We start from the raw sequence: 22739 nt of genomic DNA, 5'->3' as shown, positions 1-22739 counted from the left end.
TATGTAAAGCAATGTAATCCAGAGTTAATATGTACATGTCTTGACTCCAAGCTGCATCATATTTCTCAAAAATACAATGGTCATAGTTGAACTTCCATGTGAATTTAGACTTTATTACATTGCACAGCTGAAAAATAGTAATTTCTTTATAATATTCTAATAAGAGCAACAACGTTCTATAATTTTAAAAATAAAAAAGTTAAAATTTCTAATGCATTCAGAATGGTTCACATAGGAATTACTTTTAACAGATCTCACTATCTGCTTTTGTTCTATATAATACCGACTGGCACAGACCAGTAGCTTAGCAAATCTGAATGCTGCAGTGATGTTAAATGGCCTCACTGCTGAACATTTTCCAGTGGAAGGCAGGCGGTTTCCAGCATTCTGGAAAATAAGCGGTTTTTAGTGTATTTCAGTGTAATTTTTAATACATTATAAAGTACTGAGTTGCTTGTCTGAAAGTTCTATAAAACTAAGTGTAATATTGGAAAATAAATCCATTCAATTATTGATGATATAATTTATTCTAAAAACATACTTATGTTCTTGGGGTCTGCAATGAGCTGCTTAAAATTACCGCTTGTTAATAACTTCTTCTTTTAGTTTTTCGGCAAGCATTTTCCTCTTCTGTAGTAACCTTTGCTTCTCTTCTGACATTTCCTAAAAACAAAGTGAAAAAACATTGCAATGAACTGCATGGCTTTCCTGGTAGGTAGTCTGACTTCCAACGCTAACTGCTAACCAGAGGTGGCAGCCAGATTTGGTAGCTGACACATGGTTTCTCCAACAAGGAGCAGCCACGTAACATCACCTGCAAACCTGAGGCTGCAGCAGCTGTCCTTCAAACTCACTTGCTCTCCAGAATGATTTAGAAAAATACTATTATTCTATTTCTTGAGAAGTGGATCCCAGGATGCAGATGACTGGCTCTTCACATCAGTCTGCCTTTTTTCCACTGCACCATACTGATCTTTTTGAGAGGACTAACCTCAAATTCAACGGGTGTTGCTTAGTTGTTTTGGAAGTTCCCCAATCAACAGTATTTTGGGCATGTTCTGAGCATAATAAAATGCTCAGCAATGCTGAAAAATACTCAGAGGCAATAGAAGATCTCCAGTCTGAAGTATGTGCTCTGTAAAGAAGAGTAGCGATTGATTTTCTTTCTTTTTTTTTTTCTTTTGTTTTTTTTTTTAACTTAACAGTTACTACATTGTTTTGTGTGGGTTTTAAGGTCTTCTAGATTCCTCATTTGTGTTGAGAGTTTTCAAGCATTTCTTTCCATATAAATGTAGATTAGATCTACTTGTGACAAATGCATTAAGTCATATTAACCATAACAATGATTAACAAAAAAAGTTTGGGTTTCTTTTTCCGATAAAGACCTCTATATTGGTAGAGCTTTATCCTGTCATAGGATTCCAAGTTTTTTTATGTTGGTACTTTCTTTCCCCAATAGGATTTACTACTTTTTTCCCCAAACTAGATTTTCTATCATCCCCATGATGCAAAGGATTTTTTGTGATTTCAGCACTTGTTTTAAGTCAAGGAACATAGTGGTTAATTCACTAAGTACCTTCACGCATGTCTCTGAAGACAGACCAGCCTTTGGACAGAACGAGACACTGAGGAAGGAGCTGACTGCCGGCTGTACCCCTTCCAAGAGGGCACACCGCTCTCACTGTGTCCTACGCATCCAACCCTCGCCCAGACTTGTTTTTTTCTGTTGGAGGCAACTGGGTAGACAACAGCAGCATCCACCCTTCGGAATGCCTTGTCTTTCTAAAAGGTATCATTGTCATGTCACTTCTATATCCAGTGGTTGATGGATAGAAATCAACAATTTCTTTCTTTGAAATAAGCACAAAACTCAGAACAAAAAAGAACAGAGCAAATTTGTTACCTCTGTAAGAAAAGACTGCGAAAGAAAAACGCTTTTTTCCATTTCAGCTGGAGAAAAAAAAAAATCCCAGAGATTTAAGGGAGCCCAAGCGGTAGGTCACAGATTGGGAGAAAACCAGTATTTAATTTAAGTTTATGAATGGCTAAATCATGAGGATTTGATGATACTGAAGCAAAATAATGCTAACTTAATCACTAAAAGAAGTTGTAGCCTATAAGTTCTACAAACACAGTAACTTAAAAATACTTCCTCTCTACTTCCCCCACTCTTTTTTATTTTTTTACCCTGCTATAATATTCAGGAGCAACATCAACATCTTCACTGAAATCATCTGTGTTTTTTATAAAGTGATCAGGATGATTAAAATGTTTGAATCCTTCACCTCTTTAGGAGATGACTCCTCTTCTTTCTGGTCAGTGTTCGTTGGTAACAGTACATTATTTCTTGACTCCTTCTTTGTAGCCATCAGCATGTCTCGTTTTTTCTTCAGGTAGTCCTCTCGTTGCTTCAGCTGCTGTTTTTCAAGTTCTGATAAATTCTGGAAATTTTTTTTTAAAATACATTTTGAAATTAACTTTTGGTATGCATGGCATGTGAGATAAAAGCATTTACATCACATTTGCACCCGAAATTAGTAGCTGAAAAAAAAATTCAAGTTGAAGTTTCAAGCCAGAGCTGTCTGCTAAGAAATCATCATGGACAAAGGCTGAATGCTGAATTCTATTCTAAAACTAGAATGAAGATCTGAATTTTATGCAAATTAAACTGGTGAATAACAAAAAACACTGTTTGCATGCTGGTTTAAAAAAAAAAAACAAACACCAAAAAACTCAAACAAAACCAACAAACCAAAACCACCTGATTACGATACTAGAAAACACATATTTAAATGTAATACTGTCTTAAATATATATTCTAAATGTAATCCTGTCTTTTTGCATTCCAGTTCTATGTTTGGGGTTTTTTATTTTTGTTTGTTTTAAACTTACAGGTCCTTTCATCCCAGCTTTTTGCACTGCATTTTCTGAACATTTTCCAGATGACCTTTTCTTAATGTCTTCTTTCCCTTTGGTACAAGATGGCTGAGGTAAGCTTTCTGTTCCTTTTTGTAACATGCGTACTGGTTTTAAGTCTTCCCTCGCAGATTTCCGAGAGTCCCCTAAGCAGCAATTTTACATAAAAAACAGTGAGAAAGAATAGAAATGTATAAAATAAAAAAATAAATTGGTGTTTATTTCCATATCCAGATGTTCTTCTGATGAAATGGAAAACTTAGAAAAAAAAATCACATTTCTCCCCTTTTATTAATAAAACTTTCTTTCAAAAAACACAGATACTGTATTTGTAGTATGAAAGCAATTAAATGCTTTACATCGTAAGTACCCCTACTGCAATAAGTTATAAATTGTCAAATGCTTGGAATGTAATTTCATATTCAGCGTTCTAATAGTCAGTTCATATTGAGATTGCACTTTCAATTTCTGTCTTGGCAAGCCGCGCCAATCATCAGCAGCTTCGAAGGCGCACTTTAGCCAACTCTAAGCGTGCTGGTTCAGCTTTCAGCTTCAGAGAAAGAAAATACTGTATTCAAGTGAACTTGTACAGGAGAGGGGGGAAGCGAAGCTGAAGAGGTGGAAAGCGTTACGCTGACACAGCTCAGTTAATCCTCTTCAGAACTAGCCTTGCCCCAGCCTGGGGACATAGCGGGAACCCACCAGGTTTCTGACCCTGGCAGGGCTCAGAGCCCCACATGGGCTGGGCCGGCTGGTGGGTGCCAGGAGAGCTCTGGGCACCCTTGGTGCAATCAAGGCTCAGGCAACTTCTGGTGTCTTTCGCTCCCTATCAAGTCCCTCACCTTGTGTACGATAACAGTCCTGCACGATACCCTGTTTGCCTCCTGCTCTTCTCCAGGACAAATGCTGCCTGCGCTGCCGAAGAAAAGTAGCCCTGTCCTGATTCCAGCTGTGCCTTTCGTATCTCTGCAGGTACCGAGGTTAGTTTTGCTTTGTATCCTGCCAAACTCCATGGTGTCCGAGATGGCATCGTGGTTACTGAGGTTAGAGTCAAAGCCTCTCCAGTCACCGGACTGTAGGGCAAGGTACATTTGCAGAAGTTTACTAAGACTTCTCTTGACTTGACCTACAACTACTCCCAGGTAAGGTAAGTTGCTGCTCCTACTATACTTTCATTAAAAATGAAAAGGGCTTTGACTGTGTAAAATATGCCTGAATATATCCATATAGATGCAAGAATACAGGTAGTGAAATACAAATTTTACTGTGTTCAGTCAGTTTGCGTCTATCCATAATATCTGAGCTGATACACGTAACTGAATGTAGTTGATTGTAATTCTGCTGTGCTGGACCATGGATTTCTGCTGTAATGCTGAGAAATAACTCACACGAGTATTAAGGTATGAGTACTCTCCTTGGTCTCTGCCAGCCCACAGTAACAGATGACAAAGCTAGCTCTACTGAACGTAGTGCAGGATTAACACCACTCAATCATTTAAGTTACAAGTAATGCACGTTTAGCTCTTTAACTTTGCTGCTTTCTTTAGTACAGAAAATTACAAGATTGTGAAAAGGTAGGGCAAAAAGCATAGGAGAAGAAGCGCAATTCAAAGTACAGGAAACAAAACCAGGACAGAAATGTAAAACAAAGTTCAAGCTGAAGAATTGGCATTTCACTGAAATATGTCTGCTGGAAGTCTTGATGCTCCAAAGAATGTCGGTTTATGACAGATAAAAGTTCTTAGAGGTTCTGTGAGAGGTCACAGTTAAAATTGCTAGAAAAAAAATCCTCACGCTATAGTTGTCTGATTAAAAAGCGGGGGGGGGGGGGGGGGGGGGAACCCCAAACCACACACCGCATGCCAAATACCTACCCCATAACAAACATTATGATTAAGGAAAACTACTCACCAGAAAGTAGTTCTTTGAAATGTGTTGTGTGTATGTAAATTTACACTGTTGCTGTCCATATTGCAAACACTCAAGCTGGAGATGTTTGTGTCTTAGCAGTACCTGTAGGATGTGATCATAGGACCCTCAGTGTCACTTAACCCACGAACCTGAAAAGACACTGAGAAGAGAAGGGAAGGAGGGTGGGTAGTGAACGTACAAATAGACAGCGCATCTCAAAGAATTACAGTTACTGGTATGTAACACTTTTTCTCCTTTGAGAACTTGTCTATATGTACATTCACACTGTTGATGACTAAGCAACAGTCTTTTCCACGTGGACAATTCTTTCAGATTATTCTCAAATTACAAGCACCCAGGACCACTCCAGCAGATGCTGCATCCTTCTTATCCACATGATACACGCAGCTCGGTGCCAACACAAGTGCAACTTTTGAAGCAGCTGCCCTGCAGGTACCCAGAAAGGGAAGTGTTCTCCAAGAATGCTGGAAAAGTCACTTGCACTCCAAGGTGTTGAGCATGACCTTTACTATGAAATTCACCCTTCTGATCTCTCCATACTTCAACAAGTTGGGTGGCCAAAGTACAGGAGGAATGGTTTTGCAAGCTCTAATCTGTAAACTATTTGTAACGGGCTCACCAAAGTGAAATTAAGAAAATTAAGGGAACTACCATTAAATCTGAATTTGTTATACAGTGGAAAACTTTAAAGGGTCCACAGACTGAAATCCTGGGTCTCAAGGTGAAGGGGAAATAGCAAGAGATAATAAAAACCCTGTGTATCTGAAGGAAGAGAAATATATGCCAGACTAGAGGGAATGAAAAACAAATTTTAAAAAGTTCTTCCTTTTCCTGACTCCAGGAACTCGTTCATGCAAGGGCCATGTTGCTGAGGCAGCTGATACTCCCTAGGTACAGGATTCCTCCCCATGCTCAGGTTGAGAAAGGCGAGCTGTCATGTTCCTCCGTAACACAACCCTACGAGTGAGAACACGGAGCCAGGATCTGAGCACAGGTCTGATGGGCTGTGAGGGTCAGGGACCAACTGAGGTGAGAGAAGAGCAGCTCTTCTGCCACCCTAGAGGGGCACAAACCATCAGCGAAAGATTCTTGCTGTTTCTGTTCCCAGAGTTGTATCTGGCACCAGGAGGAAGTCAAGTGGAAGTCATTATCCAAGATGAACCTTTAGTTGGGAGCCCATGTTTTGGAAGCAGGCAATAACAGACTGGTCTGGAGGCCGGTCCTCGGTTCTGTGTGAGAAAGGGGTCTGGAAGAAGACGATTGCCAGTATAGATTCTTCTTGATTTTTGCCACCAATACCCAAACCCACTTTTCTAAAAGGTGATACCAGAGGATAAGCTGTGACAAACTTTCTCAGTAGCCTCTTTGGACAGCTACACTGCCACAAGATGCCAATTCTACAAGGCTGAAGAAGATTTCCAAGGAGCTAAATTTTTTGTAGACCTGTCTCTTCTTTGGCATTTAAAGAGCCTGGGAATGCTCAGCACCAGCTCAGCAGGCACTTGGACAGCACAGAAGAAGGGCTGCACTCAGTGCTGAGAAGTCTTGACTCCTGAGCTCCAAGATCTCCTGTCTCAAGCACAGGATTAAGTCCTGCAGACAGAATATTTGCTAGGAATGTGCCTTCCTCCTGAACCAGGAAAAGAGCCGCTGCAGGACAGACATAGTTTAGAGGCGCCATTGCAAGGTGGTGCAACTATGCGAAAATAAGAGGAGTAAAAGCAGGCTGGGAGAAGAGAAAGAAGAATGTGAATATACCTGCAGACCTTCTGCATACTTCTGAGGGTAGAAGGGAGAGAAGACGACTTCACATAAATGTAACAAAACCTCAGCAGGAGGACAGAAGGGATAAAAGTAGAAAAAAAGATATTTAAAAGGTTAGTGACACAATTTATTCTTTTTAAGTTTCTTAATGTGAAAGACACTAAGTTTAAAAGAACAGAGGGTCCTACAACCACTTCATCTGTTAACAGCCATCAAATGAAAAAGCAAGGAGCAAGTATGCCTCAAAGGTACTACCAAGGCTAAAAGTATCCAGCTCAAGTGTCTGTGATATGAAAACTTCCAGTGTGAATGCATACAAAGACAAGCACAAGCCACGGGAAAAATGTAACTAAAGAAAGCACAGACTATTATTTCCCAAAGTTGGAATTATATTCTTGGAAGTGACCTTAGAATATTATGTTACAAATGTTTCACACACTCATGAGAGCAGATCCCACTGATACACAACCTGTTTTTGAAGATCACCTCTGTATACCTATATACATAGATATATGTGTGTATATACATGCATACCTATATGTGTGTGTGCATGTATACACATGTATACATACACACATATATATGCTTCTTATCACCTAAGAATTTTCCTGCTTTCCTGAACAGGTCAGCACCCTTGTGCTTGAGCTGCAGCACAAACATACCAAGAGCACCTCCATCACAACCGGTGATTCCTTTTTTTCTCCTCTTTGTAAAATCTACTGGCTTGGTCACGCTCTCGAGTAAATAATCATCTACAAAACGATTCAGACAATTTTCACTACACAACTTTGGTGAAGTTCAAGACTACTTATAAGAGCTCTCCTTAGTATTGTGAGTTGGTAAGCATCACATTCCCACTCAAAAACAAAAATGTAAAATTGAGAAGATTAAAATGAGTAACAAAAATCTGAACCAAAGGCAAAAAGATTCAGTTTGGTGGTCTGACAATTCGGCTTGAATGAATCTTAACAGTTTAAGGTTGGTTCCTTCAGAAATATTTGATTGCTATCAAGAAATCTTGTACAGTTTTAAATTAAATCTATAATGGCCACACACAGGGAGAGAAAGCATAACTTTTTAAGTGAATGATTCACAGCTGTCTACAGGGAACATACTGTTCTTAACAGTAATGGTGGCATAAGCAGAGTAAATTGAAAGATGAAAACTGCTGTTAGACTCCTGTATTTCTCCTCCAATTGGACATGTCTTTTAACATCACTGAATAATAAAACAACTCATGTTGGAAGGCATTTCTGTAGGCCACCTAGTGCAAATACCCTGCTCAAAGCAAGGCTAACTTCAAAGCAAGGATGGTTTACTCGCAGCCTTATTCAGCCAAGTTCTTAAAATCTTGATAGGAGTGGACTCTTCAATAATTTGAAAATAGTATTGTATTGCATGCTCAGCATTGCTCTTTCCCATAAAATTACCTAACGGAAATCTTGGAGTTTCTTCTGAATCATCAGCTCCCTCAGCAGATTCCTTAACTTTTACTGCTTCTCTTGAATCTCCTGGAAAACTGTAGGTAACATCTGGTGATTTAAGTTTATCATGTACCTTAAATTAAAAAACAAACAAACAAAACCAAGCATTACCTTTCCTGGCACTGTACTTCAGGCATTAAACTGTCAGCACAAAGTAAGCTCCAAAAGAACTTTCAGTTAAAATCAGGTTGTTTACACTATGTATTGCATTGTCAAAGTGAACAAAAGCAAACTACTTATTTTGTTTCACTGATAGGAAGGTTCTTACTGGCTTATAGTCATAAGTCAGCATTTTTTATTTTAGTTCAAAACCTGTTCCCTAATCAACAGTCAGAATTTAGAATATTAGGTAAATTGGTATCTCGTTTCCCAGCTACAAATAGATAATGTAGGGGGTTTTTTTGCCACACTTTGCCTGTGACTTTCAAGCAGATGTCTGTCCACCAGAAATATGCAATACAGTAAGAGAACCAGGAACATACACTGAAGTTACCACAGAAATGGAGAAATAACCAGCTGAATGGAAACAACAGGTCTGGATAATCTTTGACACTATTGCTTCACTTCTACACTTGTCTGGGAAATCTTGACAACACAACCCACCTCTCAAAATAGTAAAGCCAGCTGGGATTTCCCCAGAAAATGTCTATGCTGTTCATCAACCATCTAATTCATGTCAGAACCCCCAGCATTCATCAAAATGTTAAATTATTTTGTATTAAAATATTCTCTAACAAAAACATATTACTGAACAATAACCATCACGTTTTCTGTCCAGGTGAACTTGACTGGGGCCTCTGTAATCTAGCTTGTTTATCAAAAATATTGATATTCTTGGCTGGTCTATAAAGATTTGGATAAGCCTGCATCTTAATACAACTTGAATTCTTAAAATGAGCCAAAGCTTTAGTTTCCTGTTGGTTTTGTGAGAAATCCAGTAGAACAGGTGACTCATTTCCTGGAATGTATCATTGTAATGTGGGATAGAAGAGTTTTGTCACCACTTTTCAACAGTGTCAGACACTGGGAGAGAGGTTTAATTTGATAGAATATCCCAACTGTTTGGGACTTGCATTCAACAGCATAGCTATCATCTGCACCTCTCATGGGTTTGAATTCAGGAGTAGGGTTGCAAATAAAGTGTGGACCTCTGCACTAGCTACATTTGGTCTCCAGGTGGTTTCCTTTGTCAGTTCAGGCTGAAGAAACAGTGCTTTCTCTCTTCAAATTTAGTATGTTCAATTTCCTAATAACAGGAAAGAATAGAAGAGCAATTCTGCTCCCTTTTGAAACAGCCTACAATTCCACCTATTTTTATGTTTTCCCAGTGAAGGGGAGGTTTATTGCCACTATTCTACCATAGTTAATTTCAATTTCCATTTGTTTCTCAGTTGCTGAACGACTGTCAATTTAGCCAGTCCCCATTTACATTCAGTTACCTTTCTACATGGTTTATTCTGATGGAGACCAACTGATGGTCTAACTTGGGAGAGGATTTCTGGTTCCTGGTGATTAGATTCTGGCAGTATTGTATAGACTTAATGAATAACTAACTATACTGTCTATGAAGTGATCCTTAAAATTCCTGAAGGATTATGAATGCTGTCATCTCTAAGAAGCTTATACTTTGAAGTCTCTTTGATCTTGACAATATTAGTAATTCAGATGTTCTCTGGATCTGAAAGGTTGACATCCATTACCAGGATTTTAGAATTCAGACACTGAAGAAGGAATATACTTATCGTATGAACTCCACCAAATGGCTGATAGTTAATGGTATCATGTATAACACTAGTGTCAATGACACCATCAAGAAAAACATAAACAACAGAACAGACCTTTCAAAAAGAAGTGTCAGTAAGACCTTCCTGACAGACCTTTTGTTTGCTTAGGATTGTACACATTGCCTTAAAGTGATACAGTCAACACTCAGGACAGGAATATCAGAGTATTTCTTAATCATCAACATAACTCATTGGGAAAGGTAAGATACTCACTTCTTCAGTCCTCTTCCTTTCTTGCTCTATTTCATATTCTTCCTTAGATTTTCTGTAACACAAAATACAAGTAAATACTCAAAACTTCTTTAATATTAGTGACTTTTACGTAAATCTAGCACTGCTTAAATATTTGAGGACTGTCAAAACAATTACAAGCTAATATGAATTTGTTAGTACCCAGAATACTTCCATGACTTAAACGAAAATGCACTTTTAATAGAAATAAATAATTATGATAAACACACAGAACTCACCATCCTCGGTCTATCTTTCCCTGTGCAAAAATAATTGTGTAAGAATTTCCATGGCTTATCTATCCCTTGTTTCATTTGCTCATTTAAAGACAGGAAGGGAATTATTTCCAGAATACAGAGGGAAAATAACATAATTTAACATAACGTGAATGGATTAATCTGCTATTTGTTTATGTTTATACACATGTGAAATGGGAGTGGAGGACAATCCATAGAAGTTGTATCAGTCCTCACATCTTCTTAGATCATAGCAACAGTCATTGAACACAACTAAGGAGAAAGCTGTAGAAAGCAATAAAGCGTACTGCAAAAGCAGAATTTGCCTTTCCAAAGCTTTAATGTTTAGGGTGTTCCCTGAATGGATTACAGCTACTGTGCTCCTATTGTCCAGAGGCATCTAACCCAGGTCTAACTTTAGGTCCACCTGGTGTTTCAGGGGAGAATGGAAATGATGGGGCTCAAAGTTGCACATCATTCCATGCATCACCAAGACAATTCATCGTGGCAGAGCGGTTATCTCTCAGTCTTTAAATATTCCTGATCACACCCACTGTCTAGCACCATTCCTTTTCTCTTAGGTAGGATTTTGACAAGAACATTCATGTCATCTGTAAGATGAAGGCAGTTTCCTGGAAAAGGCTGGAAGAGTTAGGCCCTACATACTTTTATTTTTTATTTTAAAATAACGTACAAAGTAGGGCCGATTAATTTTTTACCTTAGAACCTCCCTCAGTATTTTCATTTCTTCTTGTTCAATTTCACTGAACACATCAGAACCCTCTGTCAAACAGTCGGGCAACACACCTATTAAAAAAAAATGCCAAAATTTATGCATTACTCTAAAGAAAATTATTTTGTACTCCATTTGGCATCATTCTTCAGGCAGAGAGAAGGAAAAAAAAACAAAACAAAACACACAAACCAACATCCAATTCTTCCTCTCTGTAACTGTTTCCAAAAAGATTCTGGACCTTAAGCATCAAGTTGCTAGTAGCCAAAAGGTTTCTGAACTACAAAAGTTTTGCCATCTAAGGGTAAAGCACAAGCCATACTCTGCATTGACCATCATATGGCATTTCCTATAGACTGCAATTCAGCCACAGCTAACTGAACCATTTTCAAATTTGTATGAAACTCGAAATTTAAAAATTATTCTCCAAAAAAAACATGCATGCATGTCCTGGTTTCGACTGGGATAGAGTTAATTGTCTTCCTAGTAACTGGTATAGTGTTATGTTTTGGGTTCAGTGTGAGAAGAATGTTGTAACACACTGAGGTTTTCAGTTGTTGCTCAGTAGTGTTTAGACCAAGTCAAGGATTTTTCAGCTTCTCATGCCCAGCCAGTAAGAAGGCTGGAGGGGACACAAGAAGTTGGCACAGGACACGGCCAGGGCACCTGACCCAAAGTGGCCAAAGGATTTTTTCTATACCATGTGACATCATGCCCAGTATATAAACTGGGGGGAGTGGGGGCAGGGGGATCGCCACTTGGGAACAAACTGGGTGTTGATTGGTGGGTGGTGAGCAATTGCATTGTGCATCACTTGTATATTCCAATCCTTTTATTATTATTATTGTCATTTTATTATTGTTATTATCATTATTAGTTTCTTCTTTTCTGTTCTATTAAACTGTTCTTATCTCAACCCACGAGTTTTATTTTTTTTTTCCCCCTGATTCTCTCCCCCATCTCACTGGGGGCGGAGGGGGGGGGTGGAGGGGGGGGGTGGGGGGGGTGGGCGGTGAGTGAGTGGCTGCATGGTGCTTAGTTGCTGGCTGGGGTTAAACCACAACCATGCAGTAAAAAAGAAAAAACAAAATGTTAAAACTAAAGACATGGAAGAAAGGAATAGGTAGATGAAAATCCTTTCAGAAATATCAGAGCAGCAGAGTTGGGTGTAAATTATTTTCTCTTCTTTAAAAGTATGGATGTATTAGCATGACAAAGGCCGTAACTTCTGCTTTCATTTTTTCATATGCAACTGTACAGTGTGAACTGCAAAGTAAGCGCAGCTGATAGTACAGCATTGTTGGTATGCAAGCAGCATAATTCAAATTATCAATATTGCAATTGTTGATGAACTGATGTAATTGTTTTAACACTCAAACTTATCACGAAAATTCTTCAACAAAAAAAACCCTAAGTGAAGTTTCACACAAAAGTTTAGACAGAAAAACAGAACTGAAAAATCTGTTAATTTAAAAAGTAGTATAGACAGCTGTCACTGAAAATACAAGCCAAGGGCTGAATATTGAAATCCTAGTCCCAGTAAAATCAGCCAAATGTTTTCCATTAACTTGAGCTGGAACTGAACCAGTATTCCATACTCATTTATGAATGGATCACAGAGTCATCAAAAGAGCACTAAAAAGATGAAAAACAGTGAAACCCCACATTTACCACTTCTTACCATTCCTTTCTTTAATGATCCTAATAGCTTGCAATTGCATCTCAATATTTTTCTGTACCATCATTTTTTTAAATAGTCTAAAATCTTCTGCTGCCAACACTGTTTGCAAAATGGCCTGTGGGAGGGAAACATGCACAAAATTAAAAACTCTAGAGAAATCATAACCATCTCAGTCTGCTTGAAATTATGTTGAGATTTAAGTTCTGTGGAGCATGTTTTTAATAATTAGATTTAATTCTCCTATCTGTCTATTTTTCCAGCCATACAAGTTGAGCTAGTAGTCAAGAAAATAATTTGATGGTTTATGTCTTTAGATCAACATGTCTACAATAATATTATCACAAAACCTGGAGGGTTTCCCAGTGTAAGTTTACAACAGCAATTCATTTGACTTCCTGAACAAATGTGTAAGCTTGAGTGAGGAATGTGCGCTCCGAAGAAGCTTGTTACACATGTAGGAAGATACATGTCAGCAAAGCCCAATTAACACTGGCAGCAGAAGCTCCCACTCCTCTGTCCCATATACCCAAGACAATTCTGAAAGATGTTTTTGAGCAGGTGAAGGGCTGCATTACCATGCCTTGTCTTCTCAAGGCCAATGTTTCTCTTGCAGATTTTACTGTTTTATTATAAAATCAAAGGAAAACATCTTTTATTTTATGGAATATATCTATTGTTTTAATCTTCAAGTTTGTCTGCTACTGTAAACAGACTGAAGACTAACATAAAGCTGAAAAATATGCAAATAAAGGTGGCAGAAACACCCTAAGCTTAGAGGTTTGTTTTAGAAAACACAAAGCATAGAAGACGAATCTCAAAAGGTGTCCCGACAACACACAAATATCTGTCATTATTTTCAAGATGTGCATTTTTCTGGTCAAAGTTCATAATATAAACAAACATATTATGTTTTAGGAAATTACAGTTTAACAAGAAAACTTTTCAAAGTTTCATCACCACCCTGCCATATCAGTGAAAATATAAAGCTAAAAATTAAATCTATATATTCTTAAACAAAGGAAAATTTACCTGTGAAGTGTGTGTCTTTGCAAGAGGAGATGAAAAAGCTTCTTGAAATTTCTCTTCATTAATTCCAACTTCTTTAAGATAGTCTTCTAATAATTTCTCAACCTGTAAGAAAGTATAAACCTTACTTTCTAAGAGGTTTTTCCCTAAGAATCATATGATTTTTTTCATAATTGTATATTCTTTTCTGCTGACTTTGTATTTTAAGACTCAAAGGAAAATCATTGCAAGAGTATAACTGATTTTTCAGATACATTAATTTTAATTAAAAATAAGTAACACAGCATAAGAGATATGACTGTGTGTTAAAGTTTCTTTTTACATATCTGGTGTTTAAGCATAAAAGTGCATAGGAAAATGATGACTCAAAGGATTTCTAAATAACACTTAAGACAGGAAATATTAGAAAATTCTAAATAAAAAGATAACACAATTAGAAGTTCATCTAAATACTACTTTAACATTTTAAATTATACTTCTTAGAAATCTACCACAAAGAGTGAATAATGCTCACCAGAGCTTGGTACTCCTGATAAATTTCTGTGTAAGACAACTTGCTTTCCTCTTCATCATCAAAAACTGTGGGAAAAAAACCAAACCAAACCAAAACACACACACATATACACATTTTGGAGTTACTGTACACACCACAAATTAACTTATGCCTTAAAGAGAAAGATTAACCTTTACAAGGTAATATATTTAATCATATGAAAATATAGGCCATGATTGATAATCATAATGTATTTTTCCACACATTCAGGTTAAACATGTACTTCTGGTAATTTAATGGAATTAAATTTCATAATATAATACCAGGAAAACGCATCTTCATTACAGAAGCAGATTTCTAAGCAAGTTGAGCATTCAGCAGATACGTACACTAAAAAGTAAGATTTAATACAAGAACTACCATAAGAACTTGTGTAAGGTTGTTCTAAGATGGCAGATGACATACATAAAGCAGGAAATTTCTCTCTCTCTACGTGTATTTACGTGGAGGATGTAGTGATAACTTAAAAAAAAAATTTTTTAAATGCCATTCATTTAGCGAGAAGCCAAGGTGATACAGGAAAATGAGACCCTGCCTGCATAAAAACAGATAACCCCAAAGAAGAAATCTGCTGCAGGTAAGTTATTTTTAATTATATCCATCCTGTTTTAGACAAAATAGGCATCTGTATAATATAGGCCGTATTAATCATATTCATGTAAGTTCATATTAAGAACTCGTAACTGGAAATATCAAGCTAATGATCTCTACGCTTACGGAATAGATGGAAGAAGCAGAAAATAAAGAGAAACTGAAAACTAGGGTTTGGGCTTTTTTTAATTTACTTTTTTTTTTTTTCCATGTCAACAATGAACAGAGGTAATGTAAAACCTAGCAATTAAATCAGAGGCTTAGAAATAAGATTTCCTCAATCCCCTTTAAGATTAGCCACTGTATGTTGGACAAGTCACTTCCCATGCGCATGCTCTGAAGTAATTTGAAGAATGGGAATTCTGCTTAAATTGGTGAATGAGTGTGATTTAGTCTTCATATATATATGACATCTGTGATAGAAGATTGTACTGATGCATGTAGAACTAGTATAACTTTCATACAAATTTAGAGTGACTTTTAGAAAGCATCATTTTCCAGCTGTAACAGCCCAGAGGCAATGTCACTCTGAACCTTGATAAGGTGTGATGCAAGATGGCTGTTCCTAAACCAGAAAGTACTTGCATCACTTTTTAACATCCTACAGCAGTGCAATGATAGAAATCTAATCAAACAGTTCGGGCCCTCTAAATAAGCAAGGGAAACTTGCTTTTTAAGTGACATAATCTGGAAAACCAACATTTGCTGTTGTTTCATTTTTGCACAAGGGAAGTTTTTTTAATGAAGGGACTTAAACCAAAAAAATAAAAGCTTTAAAAATATCCAGGGATGAATTCAAATGGTAGAAAAAGTACTATAAATCTTACCCTAAAAAAAAAAATTCAGCTCCTATGGCAACCACCATATTACCAAACCCAAGAGGGTGAAGACACTTAACTGCCTCTATTGTCTTCTGCATCTCCTCCCCTCTGGGGGGGATCTCCCTTACAGCTCTTGCAGACCCCAACCTTTGTCTTGGTTTATCTGTTCCCTTCCACCTCCTACTGTTCCTTCCCACCCAGGGCACCCGAAGGAGGGGTGACACAGAGATGTCACTCCGCAGTCAGTGTCCATGCCAACAGCTAGCCTCAGGCTGCCAAGGGGATACTTCCAAGTCCTCCTCCTCCTTCCACAGCTGCAGGACAACACGGAAAGCAGAGTGGAAAGCCTGCACAAACTGCTCTCTGTTCTCAGGCTCTGAACAAAAAGAGGATAAAGTGCCAAGTAAAGCAAGCTGCGGTTAGCATCTCCTCTGAGTTAAGTGGCATTAAGGAGTACTTTGAATGAAGACCTTGGATTTTCTTGAGTCAGGGCTCCTAAATCATGTAATCATTATTCTCCTTAAGATTTTGGCACAGAGTCTTTTTTCCTGTCGGGCGACCAAAGATGTGAAGAACCACTGTATCGCCTGGGAGACAAACTCATCATTTTCCTGTTAAAATTGAAAATCTTTGCTAGGAGCCCTCAAACAGGATGAGCGTTAAGTCAAGTTTCAGTTCTCCCTACTAGACTGAGCCACTGACTCATTTGACCTCGCAGACAAGAGCCAGTAAGCAAACCTGAGGGAACTCTTCTTTTTCTCCCCCAGTCCTCACTGACTGTCAAGGTGGCTCTGTGCTGGGAGGGAAGGGAATCAGAGGCAACAATACCTGTTTATTCCTTTGGTACCTTGTCTTTATCTTCTGGTGCTCAGAACTATGAATAATCTGAATAAAACTGATAAGACCTCTCGACTTAAATACATACCCACTGATTTAACTTCAGTTTCACAGCAACATAAAAGGAAATTAATCAAGCCATGAGAAATTAATCAAGACCCCAGAAAGAGGGAGAGAGAGAAAGCAAACAATTGTCAACAGCTGGAAAACCAGCAGGATCGTTTATAAGTTGAAGTGCAAGGACTTGGCCTAAGTAACTACAGTTCCAAAATAAATTCCTTACATAGCAATTACCAAAACACAAATTCTATTTTTCAGGACTCACAAATTATTGTCAGTTAATCAAAATGTCACTAATTTTCTTGTTCAGCCCAAAGACTAAATGTCTTGAGAACTAAAAGAATTCTGTCCTGACAAAATATCTCAGTAAAAAAAACAGCAGTGGAATCAGCACAGTACATTTATAGAAAGCAAAAGCAAATAGCACAGATATCTGCAACTAAAACTTCAAATTTTTTTAACTGTGCTTCTTAGCAACCCTAGCATTGCAGTAACACTTCTTTAGCCTTTTCTTTTTTCTCAATAGCATCTGAGAGTTGTCCAACAGCACTCTGTAGCACAAATGATGCCTTGGAAGATCATTTACTGCAAGGGATTTCCCTACTTTGTTCGTCCAATTTCTTACATAGAAACAAACTGGCAGGAAGCGACCATTATGTAAGCCTGCCTCACACTACATGGAAATTTACAGAGGTTCCATAAATCTTCTTACTGCCAGTAAATTCCCCTCAACCTTCTAAAGAGAGATCATTGCTCCAGAGAGGGATAATAAATTCCCCCGATTCCTAAACCTAGACCCTTTGCTTGATAGACCCTTTGCTGACTTAAAGTTTAGGCAGACTTCCCAAAAGAAAACCTCTAGTCTAGATTTCTCTATTGCTTCCTAGCTATAAAGAGTCTCATCGCTTTACCTTTCTCATTTCCTGGTATACTAAGGAAAGGTGTACGTACTCACAATGATCTTGCCTCATGCAAAGGGTAGAAACAATTCAGAATAACCAAGAAGCAACTTGTTTAGAAGCTGTAATCTGAATCAGAGGTGCATCTGTTTCACCGAGTACGAAATAAAAATTCTTAACAGACCCTAACAAGAACGACTGCACAACAAAAGACACAGCCAGCCCCTGCTGAGGCCAACCATTATGGAAGCTGTTCTGGAGCCCGCAGCAGGGTGGAGGGGAGGAAGGAGTAAGCTCAAGCAGGTACAATACTTTAATAGTAAGAACCATTCTACTTTGAGCCTGATGTTAGTAAGCCCCTAAAAATAAAATGTATTTGGAAGCCTTAGTTTCCTGACTTCAGTATTTTAAAGTCAAAATTATTAATGAATCCTGCATCCTGTCAGATGATACTAAAGGAACAGATTTTATTCATAGTAGCCGTAGAAAGTTATCCTAAATTAGTCTACGGCAACATGCTTTAATACTTCTCATGTGTGAACATCTACAGGCTGGGCAGGATCATGGGCCATCATGTTCTCAAACATGCTTTTTTTATTTCAGTAATCAAAAAAGAAAGCTTCCTTTTTTCTAAAGAACTTAAGCAATGCTTTCAGATTTGCCCAAACTGTAATTAATTTGCTACCATTAAGGATCCAGGTGTTCTTTGGCAGCAGAAAATTTGTTCCATAAGCAGCAGAGCTAATTTAGCCAAATCTCTACTGCAGAAAGTCTATTTCCTCCTTTCCTCACTACATACATACACACACCTATACAGGTCTCCTCAGGCACCTTTACCTGGAGCTACAGGTCTATCCCAGTCCCCCCTCTCACTGCCTATACTTCCAGTTTACCAAGGCTGTTCCCCAAATTACTCCATGATTCCCTCAGTTCCTTCTTGAGGAAGAAAAGGAAGTGTAACTAGAGTTGCTTCCAAGCTGAGCTCATGCACAGGACCACCTACAAAACATAACTGGTAACTGTTGACTTTTTAGTGCTGGCTATCATTTTCTGAGAGGCATTAACTTACGGTTTCTCATCTCTTAACTGCCAACGTTCACAAAATCACAGGAGTTTAACTTTGGGCCTTCTACTCTTCCGTCCAACTGCCCAAACAGCAATTTTAATTGTACTGTGCCGTTCCTAAGGAAAACATCTAGCTATGGAAAAGTATTAAAGGCCTCCAACTGCTTTCGAGCCACGTCAGGGTATTACGCGCAGCAGAACGAAGAACTCGTTTAGGTGTCATACTGTAAGCTCATGCCATAATCCCCTGTACGAGCTAATGAATGCAAATTACCACAGCCTGACTAACGGCTTGCCCAGGGGAGACCGGCTTTCCGAGGGCGAGGCACCCGCTCCCCAAAAACGGCGGGAAGGCGCAGGCTATGGCTGTGCAAAACCTGACGAGCCCTCCGCGGGATCGCTCTCGAACGGCGCCTGCGGGGACCGTCCCCAACAGCGACCCGATGGGCCAAGCGCCCGTTTGCCCCCACAAAACCTGCCGCGCAGGGAGAGCCCCGGCCGGTGCCGGCAGCGGCGGTGAGGGGCCAGGGCCGCGGCGGGGCCTGGCGCGCCCCCCCGCCCCGGGAGCCCCCCGGAGCGTGCCCGCCCACAGGCCGCAGCCCCGTGCCGTGCCCCCGGCCGGGCGGCTGTGGGCTGGGAGACGGGGGGCGGGGGGGGGGCAGCCCCCAACGCAGCCTGAGGGCAGCGGGCCGCCCCAGCGCGGCGGGCGCGCATGCGCAGCCGACCCGGGAGAGGGGACGGGGCCCCCGGTAGCGGCGGCGCATCTGGGGGACCCGCGCGGGGCCGAGCGGAGGCCGCCCCGGCCCGGCCCGGCCCGGCCCTGCCCTGCCCAGCCCCGCCGCTCACCCTCGCACTTCTGTTCCATGAACTCCAGGATGGGGATGGACCAGGCGGGCCCCCGCAGGAACCCGGCGATGGTGTCCACCACCCACTCCACGTCGCCCTCCTCCTCCTCTGCCGCCATCGCCGGGGCCGCCGGGGGAGGGACGAGGGACGGCGAACGGCGCGGACGCGGCGGCGGCCGGAGCGCCCGCCCGTCGCTGTAGCAACCGGCGTCACGGGGCGGGGGCGCGCGCGCCTCACGTGGGCCACGCGCCGCCCGCCCGCGCGCTCTCCCGCCCCGCCCTGGCGGCGGTTCCCGGACAGTGCGGCGGAGCTGCGGTAGCGAGCGAGGGGTTCGGGGCTGCTCTAACGGCATCGCGTGTCATCGGGTCCGGCTCTGAGGGAGGGGCGGCTTATCCGCCACAAGTACATCGGCCTCGGAAGACTGAGCGGAGATGACGCCTGGGGCGGAGGGGGGGGTGGGCGCGTTTACAGGCGGCACCTGGCGCTGCGCAGCAAAACAACCGTGAAAGTGCCCTTGTTAAGCTGAGGGCAGCCGGCGACGGGCGGGGGGCTCGGGGGTACCTTCGAAAGACAGCGGTGGCGGGTTAGCCCTGCTGACCGAATAGGGGTGAGGGGGGGGCCGGCCGGGAGGACCGGGTGTGAAGTCAGCCGGCTGGCAGCTGCTGCCCGGCATCTCCCGCCCGGCATCTCCCGCCCTGCCATGTGCTCGATGGTTCTGGAAAGCTGTGAAGATAGTCACAAACAACGAGGTTCTTTACTTAACCCATTTCAAGGCGAGAATAATGGGGCAGGGGAACGGGTTGCCTGGCCAGGCTGCGGCTTCCCGGTCTGCGGGGGTAATGAGGCTGTGACAGGACAAGGCCCTGAGAAACACGGTCTGAGGGCCCTGTGCCCTCCAGAGATCCCCAGCTGCTTCATAATTATTCTGTCAGTCACAGGTTTACAGTACAATAGAGGTTGGCTTTATATATCCTGGATGATGGAAAACTCTTGTTAACCGGTAGTTTGTCACCCACAGAGTGCTGTGGCGTTGCATAGCAAACAATAACTCTTAGGCTCCTTGTTAGCTGTTGTACCTGGTGCTCTAGTTCCAGATCCCTGAATTTCAAATGTTAATCACTCATCAGGCCTTCATGGGAACACGAATACCTCAGCATAATTTGTAACTCAGTAATACTGTAAACACCCTGAGGAAATAATTTTACAAGGCAGTATGTAAGAAGGTTTACATTGAAACTTAAAATTGTTTGGGTATTCTTTCTTAGGGCTGGTATTTGTGTCCACATTCCTTTTCTCCACTAAAATGAATGTAATTTCTGTCATTGTCCTCATCTGTCACACTGCTGAAAGACTGAGAAGTTTTTCCTGATGTATAAATTTATTTCCCTCCTAATGTTGAATGACTGCTTGCCTTACTTGTGTGTGTTACTGGTAAGTTTTAAAAAAAAAAACAACAAACCCCACAACCAAAACTCTTTGAAACCTATTAATCCTTTTTTTAATTCTATCCTTGTTAGAGGGGGTTTTATGCAAGGAAGGAACAAGTGGTACAGTGGTCGTTCCAGTTAGTTACATCAGGCTCTATTCTTGTTCTTCCTCAAGAAAAACTCTCATAGACGTTATTGAGATTTCACCTGCATAAAGATTCAGTGCTGGGTGTAGACTAACTTATTTTCATCTCAACGGTAACAATTCTACACTCTTTTCACTTTAGAGAAACACCTGATCAGCTGTGCTTAACTTCATCATTTTAATAAGAGACTGCACTGGAACATCTTCAAATTTTCCTTTGGCAGGTCACTTTAACTCCCTTTACACCATCAGTGGTTCCATTTCTACAGCCAATTTTGTGGTCTGAGACTATCAGTAGTATGAAGGTATTACTTCTCTACTCTAGAAAAGCTACCTTAGATTTGATTGTTCACATAATTTAATTACTAGTTCACGCTTATATGGTTGTAAAGTACGTTCCTCTCTTGCATATGCCATCGGCTATAAATTGTTATATAGGAGTAGCAGCACTTTAAGCTGCCAGCAGTCACTTTGTGTTATGTCAGGTTATGCTAGCTCTACTTGCACTGGCAAAAAACAATGCTTATATCTTGGTTATTTTTCCAAAATCTGTTCTGCTTTCTCTAAAGCTTCTTGTAATGTTGCACAATTAATGGCTTTAGAAAATAAGTTGCTTTTTGAGTAGTGTTTTGCACCCTAAGTCTCTGCGCCACAGTAACCTCTTCTTCCCCAGCACCCCCACCAAGCATCATGCCCGCTGCACAGGGCCCATGAGTAAGGGATCCCTTCCCACTGGTCCCACGGCTTCAGAAGTGTCAGGTAAGTGGGAGGATGTGTGGCCACATCCCCTCACTGCCATGGCACCCCTGCAGTCCTTGTCAGCACTTCCTTCCACCCACTGCTGTGCTGGCAAATCCCTGCTGATAACAACTTTGCAAGAGAGGGGCAATAAACAGCCAACATGAAATGAAACTGGAAAACCTGAGAAAGGAATTGGGCAGGGCTCAGACCAGAAAAACCTGGAGTTTTATACATTTCTCCTCCTTTGAATGAAGCAGGTAAAAACCCGTAACAGAAACGTATGCTTGGAAACTAAAGAGGATCTAACATTCAGATATGACTTCTCAAAAAGGGTAGCGTGTATTTCAAGACCTAGGGCATTTTGTACATGATACCAGAGAGCTTACAATGTGTACCTCACTTAGCAGAATTAATTTGAAATCTTAAGCGTCTCAATTTCTCTAATCGCTATTGATGCTGAGATTAATTGTAATAAAGAGGTCATAATGCAAAACCAATTTTGTTCTTTGCATCACACGCTTACGTATCAGTGCATGTAGCTGTATTATAGGACATGCCAAAAATGTCTGACTTTTCTTGCTTCTGCTAGCAATATGCTTGTGTCTGGTGAGGTCAGCTGAGCTGTCTCTAACAGCTCTGACACTAAGAAAAATCTGCTTATTCTTTCAGTGTGGGTAATCTTATTTTTCACTTTTTATTTGTTGCAGAAAATTTAAAGCATTTCATCATAGTTCCAAGAAAAATTGCTGGAGTAATGAATATGAGGGAATTCTGTCCACTATAATCAAAACCATTTTATCACCCATGAAACTGCCCAGTATTACTACGTTCTGTTCTTAGATGTCAGGGGGAACACCTGAGTTAGTGTTTTAGTTGTTAGTAGCACAAAAGAGAGCAGGAAATGCTCTCCTGTCTGACTCACAAAAGAGCAATTATTGCTTAATTTTCTGTCTTCTCTGTACAAGTT

At 40.6% G+C, this 22739-nt stretch overlaps 1 protein-coding gene across 2 annotated transcripts; it reads right to left on the bottom strand.

Annotated features, from left to right (window-relative positions):
• Positions 1-92: 92 nt before the first annotated feature.
• CFAP36 (cilia and flagella associated protein 36) lies at positions 93-19713 on the bottom strand. 2 transcript variants are annotated; one of them, XM_075035376.1, is made up of 10 exons: positions 19460-19713; positions 14302-14366; positions 13791-13892; positions 12762-12876; positions 11067-11154; positions 10094-10145; positions 8043-8169; positions 2893-3062; positions 2286-2441; positions 93-663 (listed from the first exon to the last, which is right to left on the bottom strand). In XM_075035376.1, the coding sequence occupies exons 1-10, from the start codon at positions 19575-19577 to the stop codon at positions 577-579; spliced, it is 1080 nt and encodes a 359-aa protein (XP_074891477.1). In that variant the 5' UTR covers positions 19578-19713; the 3' UTR covers positions 93-576. The 2 variants fall into 2 exon arrangements, with proteins under 2 accessions (XP_074891477.1, XP_074891478.1); XM_075035377.1 differs by lacking the exon at positions 19460-19713 and adding an exon at positions 19093-19342.
• Between the last annotated feature and the right edge of the window lie 3026 nt (positions 19714-22739).

Source organism: Buteo buteo, chromosome 9, assembly GCF_964188355.1.
Source record: "Buteo buteo chromosome 9, bButBut1.hap1.1, whole genome shotgun sequence".
Lineage (NCBI taxonomy): Eukaryota > Metazoa > Chordata > Aves > Accipitriformes > Accipitridae > Buteo > Buteo buteo.
Note: the sequence above shows the minus strand (reverse complement) of the source record. Positions and strands in the feature narration are given on the sequence as shown.

Excerpts from the sequence above, each read along its gene's own strand:
- CFAP36 (XM_075035377.1), bottom strand. The coding sequence starts at position 19,327 with ATGCGCGCCCGCCGCGCTGGGGCGGCCCGCTGCCCTCAGGCTGCGTTG. Across the intron at positions 10,146-11,066 it reads ATACTGAGGGAGGTTCTAAG|AAAATCTAAGGAAGAATATG; the intron begins GTAAAAAATTAA and ends TTTGTGTTACAG. Across the intron at positions 664-2,285 it reads AGGAGTCATCTCCTAAAGAG|GAAATGTCAGAAGAGAAGCA; the intron begins GTGAAGGATTCA and ends CTTTGTTTTTAG.